The sequence below is a fragment of the Corapipo altera genome, unplaced genomic scaffold, assembly GCF_003945725.1.
Source record: "Corapipo altera isolate COAL_440 unplaced genomic scaffold, ASM394572v1 118, whole genome shotgun sequence".
Classification (NCBI taxonomy): domain Eukaryota; kingdom Metazoa; phylum Chordata; class Aves; order Passeriformes; family Pipridae; genus Corapipo; species Corapipo altera.
The window spans coordinates 242747-262756 of NW_020884991.1; the positions used below are offsets into that span (position 1 = coordinate 242747).

The 20010-nt window shown below is 41.1% G+C and overlaps 1 protein-coding gene and 1 long non-coding RNA gene across 4 annotated transcripts in view; both read left to right on the forward strand.

The window, feature by feature from the left end:
* The first annotated feature begins 909 nt into the window (after window positions 1-909).
* The window catches only part of GMDS (GDP-mannose 4,6-dehydratase), a 417587-nt gene continuing 398486 nt past the window's right edge, over window positions 910-20010 (forward strand). The window contains exon 1 of one of the 2 annotated variants that reach the window (XR_003531447.1): window positions 910-1182. Coding sequence is in view for 1 of the 2 variants with exons in the window: in XM_027666309.1 (XP_027522110.1) it covers window positions 1069-1182 (114 nt within the window). In the remaining variant the exon portion in view is untranslated. The remainder of the gene's footprint in view (window positions 1183-20010) is intronic. The other variant, XM_027666309.1, reaches the window with a different exon arrangement.
* LOC113958204 lies at window positions 4167-8592 on the forward strand. Of its 2 annotated transcripts, XR_003531449.1 has the most exons (5): window positions 4167-4220; window positions 5498-5563; window positions 7199-7252; window positions 7487-7614; window positions 8414-8592. It is a non-coding gene; the product is annotated as an uncharacterized LOC113958204 (long non-coding RNA). The 2 variants fall into 2 exon arrangements; XR_003531448.1 differs by having other exon boundaries at window positions 4173-5563.

Below are 20010 nucleotides of genomic sequence, written 5' to 3' on the forward strand. Positions count from 1 at the left end.
GATTGTAGAGAATGTACAGTTGGGATGACATATTGTAACTAAGTAACTGTGACATAATACAGTTTCTCCATGGCATCACAGAAAGCGAGGCTGCAAAAAGGGGATTTAAACTGAGGGCATGGGTAGTAGCGCACAAAAAAATCACAATTTGAGAGTACAGTTCCATTCGAAAGGCACTATGCTGTCAGACTCCACATTTCTTTAAAGAAATGGGTTTTCAGTGACACTAATTTTTGACCACGCACCATACTAAGCTGTAACAACAAAAAAATTATAGTAAGGCAATCGTCTGCGTAAGCAGAGGCTCCATCATCCAAGCATACATTGAGAAAACTGGTGCGACAGCCTGCATGGATTAACAGCAAGCGGGCAGGCACCTTCTTCCTTGTACACACAGCAACCCGCTGCCTCGGGAAACGGGATGCTGATCCAGTATCTCACCAGAAGACGACATATTTGTTACAAATCCCGTTTTTCCAGAAGCCTTCGGGCCACTTGTAACCGGCGGGAACGCCCAGGAGCAACACATGTGTACCCCGCCCGGTGCCCTCCGCGCCGCCGGGGGCGCTGTGCCGCAGACCCGCCCGCCTCACGCGGGACCGCTCCGCCCTCCCCGACACGCGCTCAGGAAGTGTCGGCCCCGCGCCTCCTGCGAGGCCCCAGGCCACGCCCCCCGCCGCGCGCTCTCAACCAATCAGCGCGCCCGCTTTCGGCCCCGGCGCGTCTCCCGTCCCTTTAAGGAAGTGCCGCGGCTGCTGATTGGCTGCGGGGCCGAGCCGCGCCGCGGGAGCGGTTCCTAGCGCGGGGCGCGCTCCCGGGCCGCCCCTCGGGAGCGCGCCTGCCAGGGGGGCCGCACCTGCAGGCGGGGCGGGACGGGTGCGCCGGCGGGAGGCGAGCGCGGAAATGCTGCGGTGGCCGGGGCAGCGCAGGTAGCGTCCGGGTGTCCGCAGGCATCCTTCCTCCCCTCCGTGCACCCGCCCCCAGCACCGCGAGCCTGACCCCGGCGGCCGCGCCTCCGCCCCGGGATACCTCTGCACCTGGGGCGTGCCCGCCGCCGCCGCCCGGGGGATGGCACAGCCGGCGGAGGAGGGGGCGTGTGCCGGCGCCGCCGCGGCGCCGGGAGACGACGGCGAGGAGATGAACGGCAGGAAGGTGGCTCTGATCACCGGCATCACCGGGCAGGTAACGGCGGGGGCTCCCCTCGTTCGAGTGCCCTCCCGGCGGCGCAGGGACAGGGGATGGGGGAGACCCGCCGTCACTGAGGCCGTGCATGGGAGCGGCGGCGGTGGAGGGTTCAGCGTGGGTCTGCCCGGCGCCTTCGCTGGCTGCGGTGACCCTCGCTCCTTCCCTTCTCCCTCGCTCCCTCCTTCCCTCCCGGGCCCCGGAGCGCATCCCCGCGGGTGCGTTTCCAGCACCGTGCCCGGTGCCCGCTTCCCCGCACAGTCCGCGCCGCTCTGGAGCTTCCCCTGACAGCCCTTAGCAGGGTCAGGGGCGGACACACCGCCCCGTGGGTAGGGCTTGTTTGCCCCCGGAGCATGGAGTGTTCTTCAGCCGGTGTGTGCGAGGCGGGGAGGTGCAGTGCTTTTATGTCTCGGATTTGGACTGTTGTATAGTAACCTGTACCAGGATTTCCTGAGAAATCAGCTAAACCTGTACTGAGATGAAATGTGAAGGGAACATCACTGAGAAAGCAGCCGCACCTAGAAAAGGCAGTATAAGGAGCCAGTGCTGGGACTCTTAATCCTGATGGTCTGCAGTGGGGAAGGTAGCAGTGCAAATGTGAGGCATCCTGTCAGCGGATTTGGTCCCAGCAGACTTGTTTTGTCACCTCTCGCTTTGACACACTGGACAGCCGTGCATTTACAGTCAGTACCTCCTTTATACCCAAATCCGAATGGATGACAAAAGCATCTCCCCAGGCTACTTGTTTTTTATTCATGTATGTTCATTGCAGTTTCTAGTTTTTTTGGCTGTATTACTTTTAGGGATAATGATGCTTTCAGAGTCCTGGTGCTTTGAGCAGAAGGTGCAGGAGAAAGGTGACATGGAAAGAAAAAGAAATCAGTTTCCCTTGGAGCACCTTCTGTTTGGTGAAAAAAGATGTACTGATGGTGAGTTTCACCCTGGTAAGACATGCAGGAGGGTTGATATGTGCAGTTTGTGGCTTGTGCTGCTACTTTTCCAACAGGCAGCTTAGATAGTTGGTTGGATTGTTTGTGCACACATTGCCCTATGTTTGCTGGCAAGTGGGTGCTAAATGAAAGTTGTCCTGGACAGACTTAGTCATATTTGAGGAACACCCTATTTGCAATGTAGATACTGCACACTACCTGGAAAAGTTTGCTCTCCTTCACTTTGCTTATCTCTTGGAATGTGCTGGTACTGAATGACTTCTGCTTGAAGGGTGCATGTCCTGTGATTGGTATAACCTGTTAAGTAAGTAATGTATAGTTACCATTAATGCTTATTTTGGAATCCCAGTGGAACAGCATTTTTCCTTTATGTCTTGCTTTTAATTAGTGACAGCTTCATACATGGAAGAACTTCTTCCCCTTCACCTGTGACTTGTCCTGGTATGCTTGCAGATCCACTGTGAGGTGCTTGTGTGGGCTGTTTAGAAGTCCATGAGCATTGTGAAAAAATACGTGTCAAAATGAAGATGTTGCTCTTTCACTCTGAGACAGTGTTAGTCAGTGCTTGCTCTCTCTCACTGCTTTTTTTTTTTCTCTCTTTTTGGTAGTAGAAGAGCCATTGGGACTTTTGTGAGGGACTAAATCCAGAGGCAATATGGTGTCATAGCAGTTTTCATCTGTTATCTAGGAGAACCTGCACTATGCTTTGAACATTCACCCACTGTTTGTGTTTCACCTCATTATGCCTGTTCTCAGGTGTTCTTGCCACACTTTTTGGTGCACTTTTCCCATGGGTTAGCAGCTGTGTGCCAATAACGGTGCTGAGGAAAGCCCTCCAAGCACCTCTCTGACAAGATTGTAACTGAGAAGAGGAAAAACTAATGATCTCTGTATACTAACACTTTTGCTTGATGTTTGTTTTTAGCAAGAGCACAGTCAGAGCTTTCCCAAGGACTACTTTGGTGCTGTGTGAAAAGTCTTCCAGGTTGTTGACAGAAGTACATTTCTCTTCATCAAAGGTAGTAAGTTAGAGGCCTGTAGCTACAATGCCATGATTCTTTCAATACTGTGTTCTCTATGTTACTTTCTCTATTTTCAAAGCAGCTCTTCCTTCTCAGCTTAACCTTTGCAAGGCATATTATTTAGCATTGGAATGTGTGGAGACCCAGAGCTAGTAAAGGCCTGGGATACATGAAAGTTAGCCAGAGAGGTGGGCTTCCTTAGTGAGGACTGTGCCAACTCTTGGCTTAAGATGAAAGTTCTATGTAGAGTGTGGCCTCTTCTGGGGTCCTGTAGTTCTCCATGATTTTGAGATCTGCTGCCAGGAATCCTAGTCCCTCTTTTCTTAGATGAACTTTAAAGAAAGTAACCATAGTACTTGTTCCTTACCATCTTTCACTCCCTTTCTTTATTTTTACGCAATAGCTTTTGTTTTATTTGGAGAGGCCTCACCCAGAAATGGGACACTTGGATTTTGTTTATCTGAGAACAGGCAGACTTGCATGTCCCCCTCCCTGGAGAAAATCCTAGTGCCATATGTTTTCAAAGTTAATTACCATGTGTAAAATGTAAAAATATGCTGAAGTGGAAGCTAGAGCTCAGGCTTTGTCTTTCCCAGGCAGTTACTTCAACTATGGGGCTAAAGAGACTCGGTTTGTTTTACATTCTTCCTTGAAAGCGGTGCTCCTTCAAGGTGGGAGATAAAGGTTTAGATCTCTTCAGACTGAAGATGATATAGAACAGAATCAAGTGGTAAACTCCCCTTACTTAAACTGAGCTCTTTCTGCTACTGCAAAAGGTGAGCTGGCACAGTTGCATTGTATAAGGAACCTGCTTTTGTTTATGTGTGGCTAGTGTACTCTGAGAATATTTGCTGAACTAAGGCCCTGAAACAAGAATAGGTGGGAGGTAGGTACTGAGCTAACAGGACCATGACAATTACAGGCAAATGTGCAGTAGTACTTTTGTTCTTAGAGCATTCTTGGACCAAGGAAGGTGCTGCTTGAACTGTAGCAGCCCTTCCTGGGTTAAGGGCTACTGACAAAAGATGGAATTTTCTTTCTATGATGGAGAAAGAGTTGAGTTCAGGTAGGGTTATGGTTTGATAATGGGGAAATGACTGACGATGCAACTTTTAACTGAAACATAACAGGGAGATATGGTACAACTGTGACTTCTGATTAATGGACTTTTAATGGGATTCATAAGACCTTACAGCGTGCCAGAAGAGGATGGGCTGTCTGCACAGTTCCCCTGTATAGTGAGTGACTGGAGATATGTGCTGTTTGCCTGCTTACTGCACCAGTTGACAAAACCAGTTCTGGTGACTTGCTTTTCTTCTAGATACAATATGTTAAAAGGACAGGTATCTGCAAGGGCAAATGTGTTACTGGTAGGAAAGTGAGTTTGTGACCTTTGGCCACATAAAAGGAAGAGTTTGCAATATGCATGGTGAAGCCACAAAGGAAAGCAAATTTCTTAATTGTATGGTCAGGACTCAAACACCGTTCTGGCTACAAGGGCTGAACCTTGATTTCTATGAAATCAAAGCAGATGTATGAACCTCTACAAATCCTGCATTCGCCTGTGGAGTTACAGTGAAATCGGTATCATTCTACCACTTGCATTACTGATAAGAGACTCTAAGCACATAGGCAGTGGTGTTATATACTCCTTTTGCAGTATTGAGATTTCCCTTATCTTCTTTCTCACACCACAGCAGTGGGATGAACCACACTTTGCTTTTTTTTTTTTTTCTTTTAAATAACTTCCAGAGTGAGCCAGTTGCTGTGGTTAGATGGATGAAACATTTCTGAAGTGTCATGTAGGTATTGGTCTGCTGGCAGACTACTTGTGAGTAATGCATAGCACCTTTTTCTTCATTTAAAGAAAAGTATTTCAAATAAAACAGGCCTGTTGTGTGTATTAAAGCAAAACAAAACAAACCTCAAATGTGACTCTTATTGGAAGAGTGCTTTCACAATGCAATATAGATGTGCTGGACTTTTCAAACCTTGGTACCTTGAAGAATTATTCTGTAAAAATGGGAATTTTGAACACCAGTATTACTAACAATGTAATTCTAGATATGCAAACATGGCTTGTCACTTATTTCTGGAAACCACTAAAGCAGTACTTTTTGACAGCATTGTTTTCTAGACATTGTGACTAAATGTCTGTTAAAATTGCATTTAAATATCTCTTTAGAATGTCTGATTGCACTGCAATCAGTCTGACTGACTTTCTAAAAACTGATGCTTTGTAGAAGCATTTAGATATTTGACTTTTTGGAGAAACACCGAGAAATAATCTGTCTGAGCCTAATGATGAGGTTATATGTTGATGTTTCTATTTTCCCCACTCAGTTCCTGGATTATGAGCAGTAAATGTCGTCTCTGATTCTGTCCTGATTTACTTGGAGAGACAGGAAGGTAAGAGTTTGAACACTGAGATAATTCAACAGGCACTTGCAAAGCTCAGTTTTGAATGAAGAAATGCATTAGAGCTCAGTGCCAGTATATGCCCAGAGGGTATTGCAAATTGTAGATAAAGAAATCAGTTGCATTTCTGTCTTGTGAGAGTTCTTACTGCAGCTGCATTAGAACCAGCTTCTGTTCTCTTGCCTGCAGTTCTGTCAAATAAAACTTCCATTTGGCAAAACTTAAGGTAGCAACCTCAGAACGTTGAACTAAACTCTAAGATAGTGTAAAATACAACTGACAGAAGAGTGTGGATGAAGAAATATAAGAACATTCTTTTGAATTGGGTGATGTAGGTAAAGTTTGGGGTCTGCCTCTGTCTTTCTGGTATCAGAAGTTCAGTTGCTTACAGCCTTTGCTATTCCTGTAACACACCAAACCCCTATATATGTGTACTGCAAGTTTGATGCAGGTGTTACAGTTCATAGTTTGAAAAAGGTTAACTGTATCAAAAGAGGGGGGAAAGATACTGAGGAAGCAAGATTTGCGGTTGTGAATTGAGGTTAAATAGTTTTGTTTTGTTTGTTTTTTTTTTTTTTAAATTTGGCTGTTGAGATGAAACCAGACTCCATGGGGCAAAGTATCGATAATAAGAGAACATCACCTATTTGTTTCTTCTTCTTTTTTTAATACTAAGAAATAAGTAATATGGAGTGTGGCTATAAAACTCTTTAATATGTTGTGGCTAAAATAAATTTGTTTCTTGGAGAAGAGTTGTAGAGGAAACAGTTTAAAGTTTTTTGAAAGCTTCTTTCAGTATTGCCATAAAGTGGTGAGGTGGGAATCTGTGTCACTGGGGAATGTGTATATACGTGAAAAACAGATGCAGAGAAACATTATAGCCTTTTGTGCCAGAGACAGGACATTGGTTTGCCCGGTGAAGGATAAAATTGAAAGGATTGCTTTTCTGCATAGAAATAGGAGGACAATTTTTGCTGACACTGACTAAACCTAAATATTAGCATTGCTGCATTTTCATTAAAGCAAATAGCCTTCTGGCTAAGGTTAAATATTAGTATTGTTGCCTTTTCATTTAAACAAATATTGTCTTCATTGAAACCAGGTACAGTATCTCAGTTTGTCTCTGAGTAGCCAGGAGTTGTCTTGAGTGAGAATTTCAGGTGTGTTGAACATCCTTATCACAGTTTGAGGATACAGAGATTTATGAACACTTGGGTGCAAACTGAACTACAAGAAACTTCATTTAAACTTGAGAGGGTATGTATTGTTTGGGGTTGGTTTTTTTTGATTGTGTTGTTGTAAATGATGAGGGGAATCAAGCACTGGAAGAAACTGCCTGGAGAAGTTGAGTATCTGTCCCTGGAGGTATCCAGAACTAAACTGGACATGGCCCTAAGCAATCTGCACTAGTTGACCCTGTCTTGAGCTGGGTGATCCACAGAGGTCCCTTTCAATGTAAACTTGTATGATTCTGCATCTCTTCCACAGTATTGGAAGTTGAACACCTGCAGTTTGTGAAAAGATGGCATAAGTGGCTTTTTGAAAACTTTGCAACAAATGAATAGTGGCTCTGGCATGAAACCTAAGCTTACCTAAGACATAATTCCAGGTCTTTTCCTTTTACAGGATAGAAATAAGAAGTGTTGCTATTGACTTTTATCCGAAACTCTTGAGGAAAAGGTATTTTGTTGAAAAGTAGTATAACAAATACTGAAAAGGGAGACTAGAATATTATCTGAAAACAGAGGTCCTATTTGCAGAAAGATACCTGAATTTTGATTGCCTTGACTCCCTTTTGAAGAGAGGAGGGCTACCAGATAGTCTAATTCAACTAGTGTATTAATAGCAATCTATAAATACATGGTTCAATGCCTTACTCTTTCATATGTGTTTTATACTCTACAACATTTGCAGACTGATGGGACTTTTGTCTTCTCTGAGAACTGGGAGTCTGGGACTTAGGCTGGTCTGTGCCTGCCCAGATGAGCCCAGCTGTATTCCATTGCCTTTCAGAACTGTGCAGTTAATGTTGGCATTTGAACGTAAGTAAGCTAGAAGAAACTAATGATAAAAAGTATCACTTATACAGGATTAGTTCATGTGTGTCTTGATGTATTAACTTCCGTCTTTGTACAGCTTTGCTCAGTGTTTGTGGCTGCCAATTAAGTCTATTCTTTAGCTGTATACTAGAGAGGGAAGTTCTGGTAGCCTGGCTCAGCTAGCAGGCTTTTAACGTGAAGACCAGTACAGTCAATCTGATTCCTTTGTGTTTGAACAGGATATATACAGGATGTGGATCAAAAAACATTGTGAACAGCAAGCGAATTATAAGGTACTGTATACTATGATGTGTACCTGCTGTGAAAGTAGATAAAATAGTGAAAATATTCCAGGAGAAATAAAATATTAAAGTTCACGTTAATGGTGTTAAGATATGAAACAGATAGACACATGGTAACCAAACTGAGTTTGGGAAGATGACTTCCTTCAAGCAACATTTCTTATGAAGGTTTCTAACGCTGTGGATAGGGGTGCTATTGCCACTGCTGCCCAGACTGACAAGAAGAACAGAATATCCTATTGCTAGCAGCATGCTTCTTGCTTAGTCTTTATCTGTTGGTTTTGTTTTTTTTAATTTAATGAAGATTGGTGACTGTTGGCATAGACAGAACCTGTATTTCTTTTTTTCCTAAAGTTTTAAAGAGCTGAAGCATTGTCTTCTCTAGGTATGTACAGCCAACCCAATCTGAATAGAGAACTCCTGTAAAAATCTCTTCCCTCTGACTTCATCTTCTCCCACTAACTTTTGGTCTTTTTTTCCCCTCTGATTGTCTCTTTCAGATCATTTTGACTGTTGAGCTTTCTGCACAAGGGAGCCAGTTTCTTAGAAAATAAATAGCTATGCAGAAGGGCAAGGAAAATGGAGTGCTTGATCCTGCCGATGGCCTATGTGAAGAGATACTGTGAAGGTTACTACTCTGATCCCTATAAATAATAAATAAAATGTTGAATAAAAGGTTTTTCAGTGCATTTGTGATACTGGTATTCATCCTAGTGGTGCTTCCTGTTGCCTTCACCTCATGTCTTTGAGGAGTACCAAGGCTGAGTTTCTTTGCACTTACCTATACTTTAATTTAGTTTGAGGGGCAGGGAGTACTTTCTCTCTCTTGGAAATTTCTAGCAACTTTATCCCAACTTCTTGAGAGTTCTGGGTCTAGAGTAGCATCCTGATTAAGTAACTTCTTACAAACTTGTCAGCTCAGTTTCTCCTACACTGTTGCAGCACAACTCAGGTTTATTTTGGAAAGCATGGTTTCCTTGAAGCACTGAGTGAATAATGGCACAAGAGCAGGTCGTCAGCATGGTAGATGTCCAATTTCCTCTTTCACGGGTATATGCTCTCTCTTGCTCTAAATCTCTTGCTACTTTGGTTGCTTTTTGGCCAAGTGAGCAAAATAAAAGTTTTTTTTCTTTACTATTTTTGCTACCTCCTTCCTCTTTCATATGAGTCCACTGGTTTGTTTCCCCCCCCCCCGCCCCCTAAGAACCTCAGCTGAGGAATTCCTTTGGATCATATGTATATGAATTGGGGGATGCAGTTAAGTCCAAAACTTTCAGTTAAGCAAAACTGTAGAAGGTGAGGTGAAAGAGTGGAATTCTCTCCTGTTGCCTGTTATTATTACTGGAAAGTCCTTATAGCTTGTTCCTTTCTGGGTGTGCACAGGCTTTGCAATCTAAATCCACAATGAACCTTTTGTAAAGCCTGCCAAACAAGTTGATGTAAACTAGCTTATCTTGTATCACCCATGCTTTTTACATGTGGTGTTAAGCAACTGAACTTCCTCAGTGTAAATGTTGTAACAATTTTTCTTTAGTCACAAATATGCACAAAGCAGTGTACCTAAGGCGAGCTTCCTTCTTCAGGAATATTTCCTGTTAAAGTCTCCTTTCCTCTTCTTTTTTATTATTTTTTTAATGGGAAACTTGAATTTTGATTTGTAACTCAACAGTGTCATCTGGCAGTAATCAAATTAAGTCTAACATGACTTTGATCTGGTTGCAGTTAGTTCAGTAATAAGTACCATGGAGGAGCATTTGATACTGTACCCTAAAATGACTCCATTTTGTTGAATAATGGTACAACTTGCCTTGTACAGTCAAATTGGTCAGTTAGGTGTTGTGATATTGTCAGCTACTGTGTTGTGATGCTCAGAAGCACAGTGATCCAACAGATATGTCAGCTGCAAAGTTGTACTTGCCTTGGGTGTGGAATGCCATAGATCTTGGTGTTTTGCAAAGAGTTTCCAGGTAGGTAAACCAGCTAATGCTGCATTTGCCATGCTTGAACACCTTCAAAATAACAGGAAGAAAATATGCTAGAAAAATCTGCCTAACTATTAAATGTAGTAAGATATAGTCAAAATTTATGAAATGTTTCTGTAGGACTTTGCTTTAGCTGTCATTTGACCGATTTACTGCTGCTTGGAAGTTCTTCTTAAAGGAGAATTCGTACAGCCTGTGTGATGAATTCTAGTGCAGAAGCAAAAAATTTGCCGTGTTAAACGTCTGAGTGCTTTTGCTGTAATGAGAAGATGCCTTGTTTCTGCTGCACATCTGATACCTGCATAGCTATTACATATGTGCCTCTTGGCTCTTGGTTATACTGTCAGGTATCCTGTAACTATTCTTGTGTATTCATAGGCAGCTTGAGGTAATGTGTCTCCGTACTGCAAAGGAAGCCTTAACCCACCCAACTCCCAATTTACAAAACAGTAGACAGTTCTTTTGTTTGTATCCTATGATGTCTGAACCCATGCCAGAAGTAGCTTGAGGATATTTACCACTTTATGAATGGAAATAAGCCTTCCCAAGGCATATAGATTGGTATATATGTCTTGCAGAACATAAAACCCTAAGTCAAGCAGGAAATACTCCTGACTGTTCCTATTTTTATGCTTCTAGTTTGATATGCTGCAGTCCTTCCTGACTGCTACTCTAGGTCTTACCTGTAAACTTCTGCTGGTGCTATTCTGGAACTGGGTAGCAATATCTGACCATTTAAGTTGCTACTTATCAAATTGCAGGCACACTGTAGTGGGGTGTGGTTATTTGGTCTATTTTTTTCCTAACATTTGTTTGGCGCATGCAGACTGTTTAGGTGCATTAGCAATGGCTGGGCTTAATCAGTGATACTGGCGATGACCCACAGCTTCCTTTTGAGATTTCTCTTTTGGAAAGATAAGGGACACACACACTATCTTTGGCTGTGGATCAGTGTCCTTCCCTTTTTTTAGCACTGATACCACTCTCTAAGAGCATAAACATTACTGTGGAGCAGGTTTGGTTTTGAAAACTGAAATTTCTGGCTACACTTTCTGGATTTCGTGCAACTAAATAATTGTGGTTTTGATGTCAGTGTAATTCTTTCCATGATTACACAGTAATAGTCTGTCAATGTATTCCTGCCAAAATTGAGCATGCTGTTTGCCTCTGAAATTAAATACTATTAAAATACTACAAGATAAACAGTATAAAAGGGACACAGAACTCTTCAGGCTTGCATGCAAAATATTATATTCTTCCACCTTTTAGGTGCGTTTTTGAGGTGACTGTGTTGCATGGGAATACTTAAGAAGGTACTGCCGAGAGGCTTTTTGCTGGTGCTCATTTGGCTGTTACTGGTCAAGCATTGATCTGCTGAAACCCAGGCCTGGTTTGTTATCGGCAGACCTTTACAGATTCTTTGCTAATGAGTAATTTTTTTCCCCTCAGTGTTCTCAATGATACTGGAAGCTGTTCCAGAATCTGGTTGGCCTTTGAAGAGCAGTGGTACTCTGTGGTTGTAGATCTGCAGGCAAAATAAAGTTGGAGAGTTGTTCTTGGCATGTGAGGGCAAGGAAGTTATGAAGACTAAGAGTTAAATTTTGCTTTACGCCCTTGCTAATCCATTTTAGGAGAACAGTTATGTTTGTAGCTGATCAGAGACTGAAAACTTACAACCGTGGGGTTTTGCTTCATGTATTTGATTTATTAAAATTCTTAAGGTCACCTGATATACATTAAATATTTCTATGTTCTTATTGCAGCACTTTATAATTGAATGTATAGTGCAACTGTTTCAGTCATTTTTCTGCACTTTAAAGTGAGAAGAGGATTTTTTTCTAATTTGAGAATTTTCTGTTATTTAAGAATAAAATAAGATCATAAGACTGACTGTATCTCCAAAATGACACTTGCTGTATTTTCATTGTGTTTTCACACTCTTCTCTTTATGCTGGCTCAATATTTAGTCATGTTTAAAAATCATCTTTGTGGAAATGCATTATTATGCTGATGTTTTTGATTTGTGAAGTCTAGATAGAACAAATATTTACATTGTCTGTTGCTTTGCTTGTTTAAACATTATGAGTGATCAGACTTCTTAAAATTGGAGAGTAACTCAAATGGGGAAATTCCTTATAGAGTGCAAGTCAGCTCTGTCACATGCAAACTATCAGTTTTAGTCATACCCCGAGATCTCACATCTGTCTGTTGCCTTGATCAGTTAAAGGGAAGTGTAACACAGACTTGGCAAACTGAAAACAAATTTAAGACTACTAAAATTTCCTAAGCAGTGATGCTGTGGTTTTGATTTTGATAAATCGAGAGAGCTGTAAAATTATGGTTATTTTTAGTGAACATGAAGATGTGTAAAGCAGGAAATGAGCGTGCACATGTGTTTAAAATACGTTAACTGGTGGAGAAGCTGCATAACGAGTATTTGCAGTGGTGGACATACAGCTTACTCTTGACATTGGTTAAGTAGGTTGAGTTTCTCAGAATTACTTGGTGTGACTTCAAAATATGATAGTGAACTTTCATTAATTACTTGAATCCATTTCATTTCCTTTGTACAAGCAGGTGTTACTGGTGATGGATTCTGTCATCTTGGGTAGGAACCTTATTGCTTAGCTGTTTCAATACCTGAGCAAGCTGTCTAGGCATCTGTTTCAGTGAGTGAGAACCCTCTAGCTGATTGAGAGGCCAGGCATATTTGAGCAAAGGCAAGTGCCTACCTTAGGAAGCCTGATGCTGTGAATTGCATTGGCTATAAGCCTATCTCCTCTGCTGGGTGTGAAAGGTGCTTAGGGTGGCTACCTGATGGGGTTTATACTTCTATTGTCCTGAGTAGCACTTCATCTGGTTATGAGGGAGCACTTTTTTAATCCAAAGCACTTTATAGGATTAACAAAGGTGATAGAGTTTGATTACTTGTATTATGTCTTGTAGTAAAAAGAGCATATGGTTCAGTACATGTGTTTATATGCAATTAAAGAAATGGGGACTGAGTACTTGTACTGCTCCTGTGAGTCTGCTGCTTTGGAATTGATCTGAAGAGGAACTGTGCTGCCAAATCCCTACTTGCTGCCTGAGCACCCTCTGCACAGCACTGCAGCTGCATTGTCACTGCTGTCTTCTCTGTCCCTGATCCTTTTTCCGTTTGAGGAACCAACCAGCATGTTTTGATTTTTCAGCTTGCCTGGCCTCAGTAACGTGTCTTATGTTGCTCTCTATCATGTGTGTACTGTGACTTTGATGTTAAACCATGCTTCCAGGCAAAAATGTAATGGCTTTACTTCCAAAACTCTCTGGAGAATTTGGGTATTTTTTTTCTATCGGTTTACTGAGACTGTGGCACTTTGGTGTAAGTTAAGGACTGTCCATCTTCCTCTTGTAAAACCTCCCTATAATTACTTACAAATGTTGGCAGCTACTGTATTGCCTCTGTGTGTTGAAGGCCAGTTCATAGCTGTGGATGGTAAGAAAAGAGAAAGAGTGGCCAAAAATCAATTATTAAGAGAGACTCTTTTGAAGGAAGTACAAACTCACATTCCTAATGAAGTTTTATAAGCCATTCAGTCTGCTGAGTCACCAATTTGATCGAGAGCCGTTTTTGACTTTCAGTCTGGTGGTTTCCATGATTAATTTTTTTTTTAAATTGCTTTCACTAAGAAATAATTTGAACTTATGGGAGTGGCACTTGCTCATTATCAACTCAAATATTTTATTTTTTTTAACAAACAGAACACCACTCAATTAGAAAATTACTCTTTACAGTTCAGATGGGACTTTTCACTTTGATTTAACGTTTTGTGTGTGTACGTTCAGCTTTCTCTCACGTGTTTGGGACCAAGGGAAAGAAGAAGGGGAGAGTTTATAAATCTACAGAATTTGGGAGATGCATTGCCTTTAAATCTTTCTAGTGCAACATGTTCTTCTGATTGTCTCAGTGAGGAGGCTTTGTTTTAATATGGGATAAGGGAAAAAAATGTAGGAAAGGCCAGGAGGAAAAACTACTTTTTGTATATTTACAATAGGATGGTATTGCCTTCAGCATTATGAATGTGGAGGAAACATAGTTCGTAGTTTATATATGGTTGTGTGGCAGATGCAGACTGTTAAAATTCAGTGTTTAATTGAATTATCTTACTATTGTAACTAAGAGACATTACTGCTTTTCCATACAGGGGCAGTCAAGGGTGCTAGCCTTCTAAGATAATTAATAATGTTTTTGTAATTTAGACTTAATGCTAATTAGAATAAAATCCAGAGTGCTGGCAGTGTACCTGATGCATCAAAACACAATGGGCAGAAGTTCTTTTGGGTTCTGGTCGCATTCTGTTTGTGATTTGACTCTGTTTTTTATTTAAAAGAAGATGCTATTTTATTGCAGGACCTCTTCAGTAATGCATCCCTAACATGCATTTGATTGAAATGCTGCATTTTTCCTTCTTCTTTGGGTCCTATGGAGGTCCTGTGTCAGTGTAAGTGGGGCTCTTAATTTTGTGCTTGCACAAGGCTAATCACTGCTTATTATTTAGTTATGAATTTCTTGCTTGAATGTCAAATGGTGCCTTTTGAAACATAAATCTGTTAAAACTGTTCTGGTTTTAAGCAAATGGTGGCCAAGTTATGAAGATCTATAGTTGTGAACTGTGTATTAGCAGGCAGTTTCTTTCATATAACTTTAATTCTTGACAAACGTATGCCAAAACAGAAAAATCACACATTCTTATTTCTCAGTTTCTTGTGCTCTACCAAGTTTCTGTCTTACACTGTTTATCAAACTGTCTTTTAAGGTGTAGTCCTATTTGGCAGTGATTATTTCCCAAAACAGTTTGCAAATTCTAGATCTTACTTTTGGAGATTATATATGAAAATATAGTTAACTCTTGCATTTTACCCAGTGAAAACAAAGCATTCTCCTATGGGTGCAGTCACAATATGCTTGCTTCTGCTGAAGGCCATTTTTACAGCAGGGCGTTAAAGTCACGAAAATCAAACTCCTGACGCAGCCTTAATCACAGTGCCACAAGTAGCACTTCTTTGTTTTTGTTTGACAGTTTCACGGTACTATTAATAGCTGGCTCCTTACAGGTGTTCCTGTACAATAATTCTTATAAGACAACACTTGGTAAGTTTTCAAATGAATCACATTAATTCCAGAATTAATTTTTGCAGAGAGACCTTTTGACTCTTTTTGCTATTGAGGTTTTTAGTCATAAAAATCCATATGTTGAAAGTATTCATTACTTTTAATTTTTCAAGTGCAGCTCTGTGTTAGGGTGAAAAGCAGAAAGAAACTGGCTTGCCTATGACAGTGGGCAGCCTCATACTATCTGATGTTTCTGTTGTCAGTCTTCTTGGAGGAAACATGGATCTCTCTGTTACTGCTCTGCCATTGCTGCTGGGCTGGCAGGACAGTGTAGGAGCTGTAGCTCTTTGAGGGAATACCAGGTATAGCAAAAGTGTGAAGAAAAGCCTGGATGCTTGTGTTTCAGACACCAGCAAGGAAAAATGAATATAGCAGTAAAGTCTTCCCTCAGTTCTTGCTGGGTGTATATAGAGATGTCTTGTGCTTTTAGCAGAGCAGGTGACAGAAGACAGAGTTCCCCTTGCAGGGCTTTCTGTTGCTCCCCCTTAGGTCTGGTGTAGGTGATGGGGTTAGGAGGACAAATGAGTGACTGTGTACAGAACGTGAATCTGGAACAGCTTAGGTGGATATAATCACTCTTCAGACAACCCTCCATGGAGTGAACTGTAAAACCTGTTGCTCTCTTGTGCAGTTATCACTGAGCTTCATTTTAAAGCAGCTGAAGACTGGCACACTGCCTCTACCAGGCAGTGCTGGTTAATGCAATAATACACCAGGACATAATTATCTTGACCTCTGGAGAAACTGAACTGGGAGTAATTTGTTTCAGAAGTGAGCAATTTTCTGCGTGTGGCTCCTGGCATCTATAAAGCAAATAATTCAGTGTTCAACTCTAGTTACAACCTCTTTGGGACTGCTGTTGAAACATGGCTTGCAGACATGGTGTGGTACTGATACACTTCTTTCTCTCTGGCCTCTACCTGAGCTTGTTGACATTTGAAAAATGTATGTGAGGTTTATGTGCAATTGATGACACTGTGATTCAGATTTCAAAATTATATCAGATATGCTTGGCTATATAGCTGTGCCTTTAAACAGTTTAGGTAATTAAATACTTGATCTGGATTAAGCTGAAAGTTGTTATTAGGCTTTTAGGAGATTTTGTTAATTAGCATGGAGACTAGCCTTGCAGAACTAACACTCCTAACGTTGCTACCTTGTTAATAAATTTAGCCACTCTTAATTCATTAATTCTATGGCAGAAGACTGACTAATCTGTTGAAAATGTTGGGGAGATGGTGGGGACTAGAGAGTGAGGAGAAGAAATCATGAAGTTAAAGCTTCTGGATGACCTTCCTCTAGTTTTGGTTGTTTCAATGGGTCTATCTTCATTGCTGCAGCCAAATCAAATCTTCAGCTCATGAGAGACAGATGATGCAACAGTATGTCTAGGGCAGGAAATGGAAGATTATTTGTGTTCAATCCTGATGGTTGCAAGTAAACTAAGAGCTATGAAAAGATGAGGACTCAACATCTGCTCCAGCTGAAAACCTTCTTTCAGGGGTTTTCGGTTGGTCTTCAGCATTAGTTGACCTGGGTTGGCCACACAGGTGCTGGGAAAACATCAGGAATATATAGCTGGCACTGGGTATGGAGGATAAAGGTAGGATGACCCCTTTCAGTGGAAGCATGCAAGAGTAAAACTGTATGTTGTTCATTAACAAAATAAGTATTTTTTAAGAAAGCTTGTTTACATGTTTAAATAAATTAATTGCTTTGTCTAGGTGTTGCAGTAAGTTGTAGATAAACTTGATACTCCTGAAGTAACTGTTAGAGATGAAATATGACAAGCTGCCTTAAGGTAAATATTGTTGCTATACATCAGCATTTCTGTAGTGGTATTATTAAATTCTGACTTGATTCCTTGATTTCTTTCTTACCACGATTTAGTCATCATTTTCAGTACCTTAGCTGTACCCGGCTTTTTTAGGCTTCCGCCATCAATAAGGGGAGAAATCAAGTAACTGATAACTTTTTGGTTAGCATTTTGTATTCAATAAAACCCCTAAACTCTCCTAGTCAATAAGAGAGGATGCAGTATACAAAAATTTGATCATAAGAGTCCTTACATTTTCCTGGCCTCTTTATGTTGGTTTTTTTTTTTTTTTTTTTTTAATGCCTTGAAAGAAATCACTTGCCTAGACTTACTGTCTTTGCTTTGTTCATTCCTTGGTTTGAAAGCATGCTTTTGAAGAGTGGCTGCACACCTTACTCTGGCTGAAGACAATACTTGGGTAAGTGCACTTCCCAGCATGCTCCAAATGAATGGCTATGCTTGCAGAAAAGACCTCTGGTAATGTCTAAACCTGAACTTTTTATCATGGGTGAAAGGTTGTATTTTTAAGCTGCAAGAAATTGTGTCCCTCCAGTATATTAGCTCTCCTACTTTTACCTTAGATTTCTTCTCCCATTGGGTCTTTTCTGCTTTGTACCTTATTTGTTTTATATGAAAATTAGCTGCCCACCTCCTGTGCTGTTAGGTTTTGGTTATTAGGAAAACTGTTGTCAGAACCACTGTCATCGAGCAGCTGTAGCTGCTGCCATTTCCCCACCTCCCTTTCCAAGCTTTCAGAGGAACTGATGGCGTACTTTAGAGTTGACATCAGCCCCTCAGCTTCTCAATTTGAGTGTCAAGGGAGCAAAACTCCTCAATGGGCAGTCTTCTCTCTAGATATGAAGTTATAAAGTATGTGTCTTTCTCAACAGAGTTTCACTGCGTCACAGCTGGAGTGCTATGCGTTGATGTAGTGCCAGGTAACGAGCGAAGTAATTCATGATATTTCTATCTGTCCTGCTCTGGGACTTGCGAAGTTGCCAGTTTATTCCCAGACTCGAATTTTTCATGTGCTTAAAAAAGCCACAAAGTAAGCCAACAACAATTTTGTTCTTTTCTGTTAACGATTGTGTCCAGATGTGCAGAGATTTACATACCTCTTCCATCTGTGAAGAGCTATGGAACTGCTGCATCTGAGTGTAGTTTCGGGAGGTGATAAGGTTTCCTTTCCAGCAAAAATTGTACTTATCTTCTTGAAAGAACATTTCAAGTCATTTGCTGAATGTTACCTTTTGAAAATTTTATATATATCTTGTTCATCTGGACTCAAAATAGGTTGTTGCAGAATGTATGTATTGCTTTGGTGTAGTGGCAGCCTTTTAAAAAAAATCTTGGACTCTGATGAAGAATTAGAAATACGTGTTTCTGATTTTTGGCAAAAAATATATTCACTGTGGTTATTGTAGCAAATACATGTTATAAAGATTCAAGCTATGTTGTCCTGACAAAGAGAGAAAACTTAGTTTCATTCTTTTTTTTTTTTTTTCTTTTTTAAGGAAGGAAATAAACTTTAATGCAAGTAGGATGAAATCCTTGTGTTCTTACATATGCCTGGAATATTTTCAGTTTTCTTATGTGTTCAATTTCTTCATGTTTTACAGCACTGGCATTTTGATTTTCAGATTCCTCATATGAACTGAGCTATTTTCCTATTCCAGCCTCAATGAGAAGAATTTGCTTATGGATAACTGCCATGACAATTGAGGATAGAGAAAACAAAATTAAATAATACTTTATAATTTGGAAGATCTAGGAGGAACTGCTGGAATGTATGTGATATTTATTAACAAGAGTTACTGCTTAAAGTTAGTTATTGCTGTTGTGTATGCTATTTGTTAAATACAGTTTTGCACTAAATCAACCTGAGTTGCCGATGTCTGAATTAATGCTTCAGGGAAGAAAGCCATAAGTGAGTTAACACAAATTATATTTGACAACACATTGTGGTGTTGATGCAGAGTATCAGGGGTCTTCTGTAAGGTTCTACTACCACCATGATGGGTGAGTTTGGTAGCTCTATTCCCTAGATTTACTGAAACTTCCTGTTGTAAGACTGCCTTCTTTTTTCTTGCCAGGCTTTTACAGCTGATCCTAAAATTTTCTGCACTGACTGTCTGTTTCACGACATGTCAGTTTGAATGAACCAACCATGAGAGAAAACAAAGTGTGAGGATGAAGAGCAGGTTTTACAGTGTTGCATAATCTTTGTACCACTAGGGTGAGGTGAGTGGTTTGGAGCATGGTCTTGAGGTCTTTTTTGGGACAAGGGATTTTATCTCTGATTTGGCTATATTCATAAAGTCTTGAAAAAGTCTGTTCATGCAGACAAATAGGGACTTCTCAGTCTTGCCTGTCTGACTCCTAAGAAGTTTTCTCCATGCTGACCATGTTCCAGTCCTTACGACCTTTTTCTTCTGCCAGACTCAGCATCCTTGTGGGCCTGTAAAGTGCCCCTTTAGGTACTGGAAGGGTACTATAAGGTCTCCCTGGAGCTTTCTCTTCTCCAGGCTGAACAACTCCAACTCTCTCAGCCTGTCTTCAGAGGAGAGATGCGCCATCCCCCTGATCATCTTCCTTAGCCTCCTCTGGACTTGTTCAAGCTTGTTCATCCTTTTTGAGTGCTTTTATGGTATGCCAGACAAACTTGTTGCCCCACGTGAATAGAGATGATCCTTTTATTCTGTTTGAAAGTGTGTTGTGCTGCTGCTTGTGATATGGGGTATTGTAGCATGAGGTGTCATTATAGCTGTGGTTCTGGTGAGGCAAGTGGAGCAGCAACTTTTTTTTAGGAACTGGGGTGATAATTTAATAGTAACTTTAAGTATTGGGTTGTATGGAATGCAGAAGGATTACAGGCATGTTTTCCCGTGCTGCTCTTCCAAGGTTTCCTAGTTCTTACTTGTGTTGTGTCCTATAGTCTTGGATGCTTCGTGGACAGATACGTTCAATTCTAAGAACTGTGCTGTTGCTACTGATGTGCAGCAATGTGCAGGAAGTGATTATGTGGTGACCAGTCATTTTCATCATTTTAGCTTCATTACAGGCCACTTTCTTCATGGTATTAGAATCAAATTCTTGACTGAAGAAATCCTGACACCCTTACTGCTCTGGAAACTTCTGGACATAAAA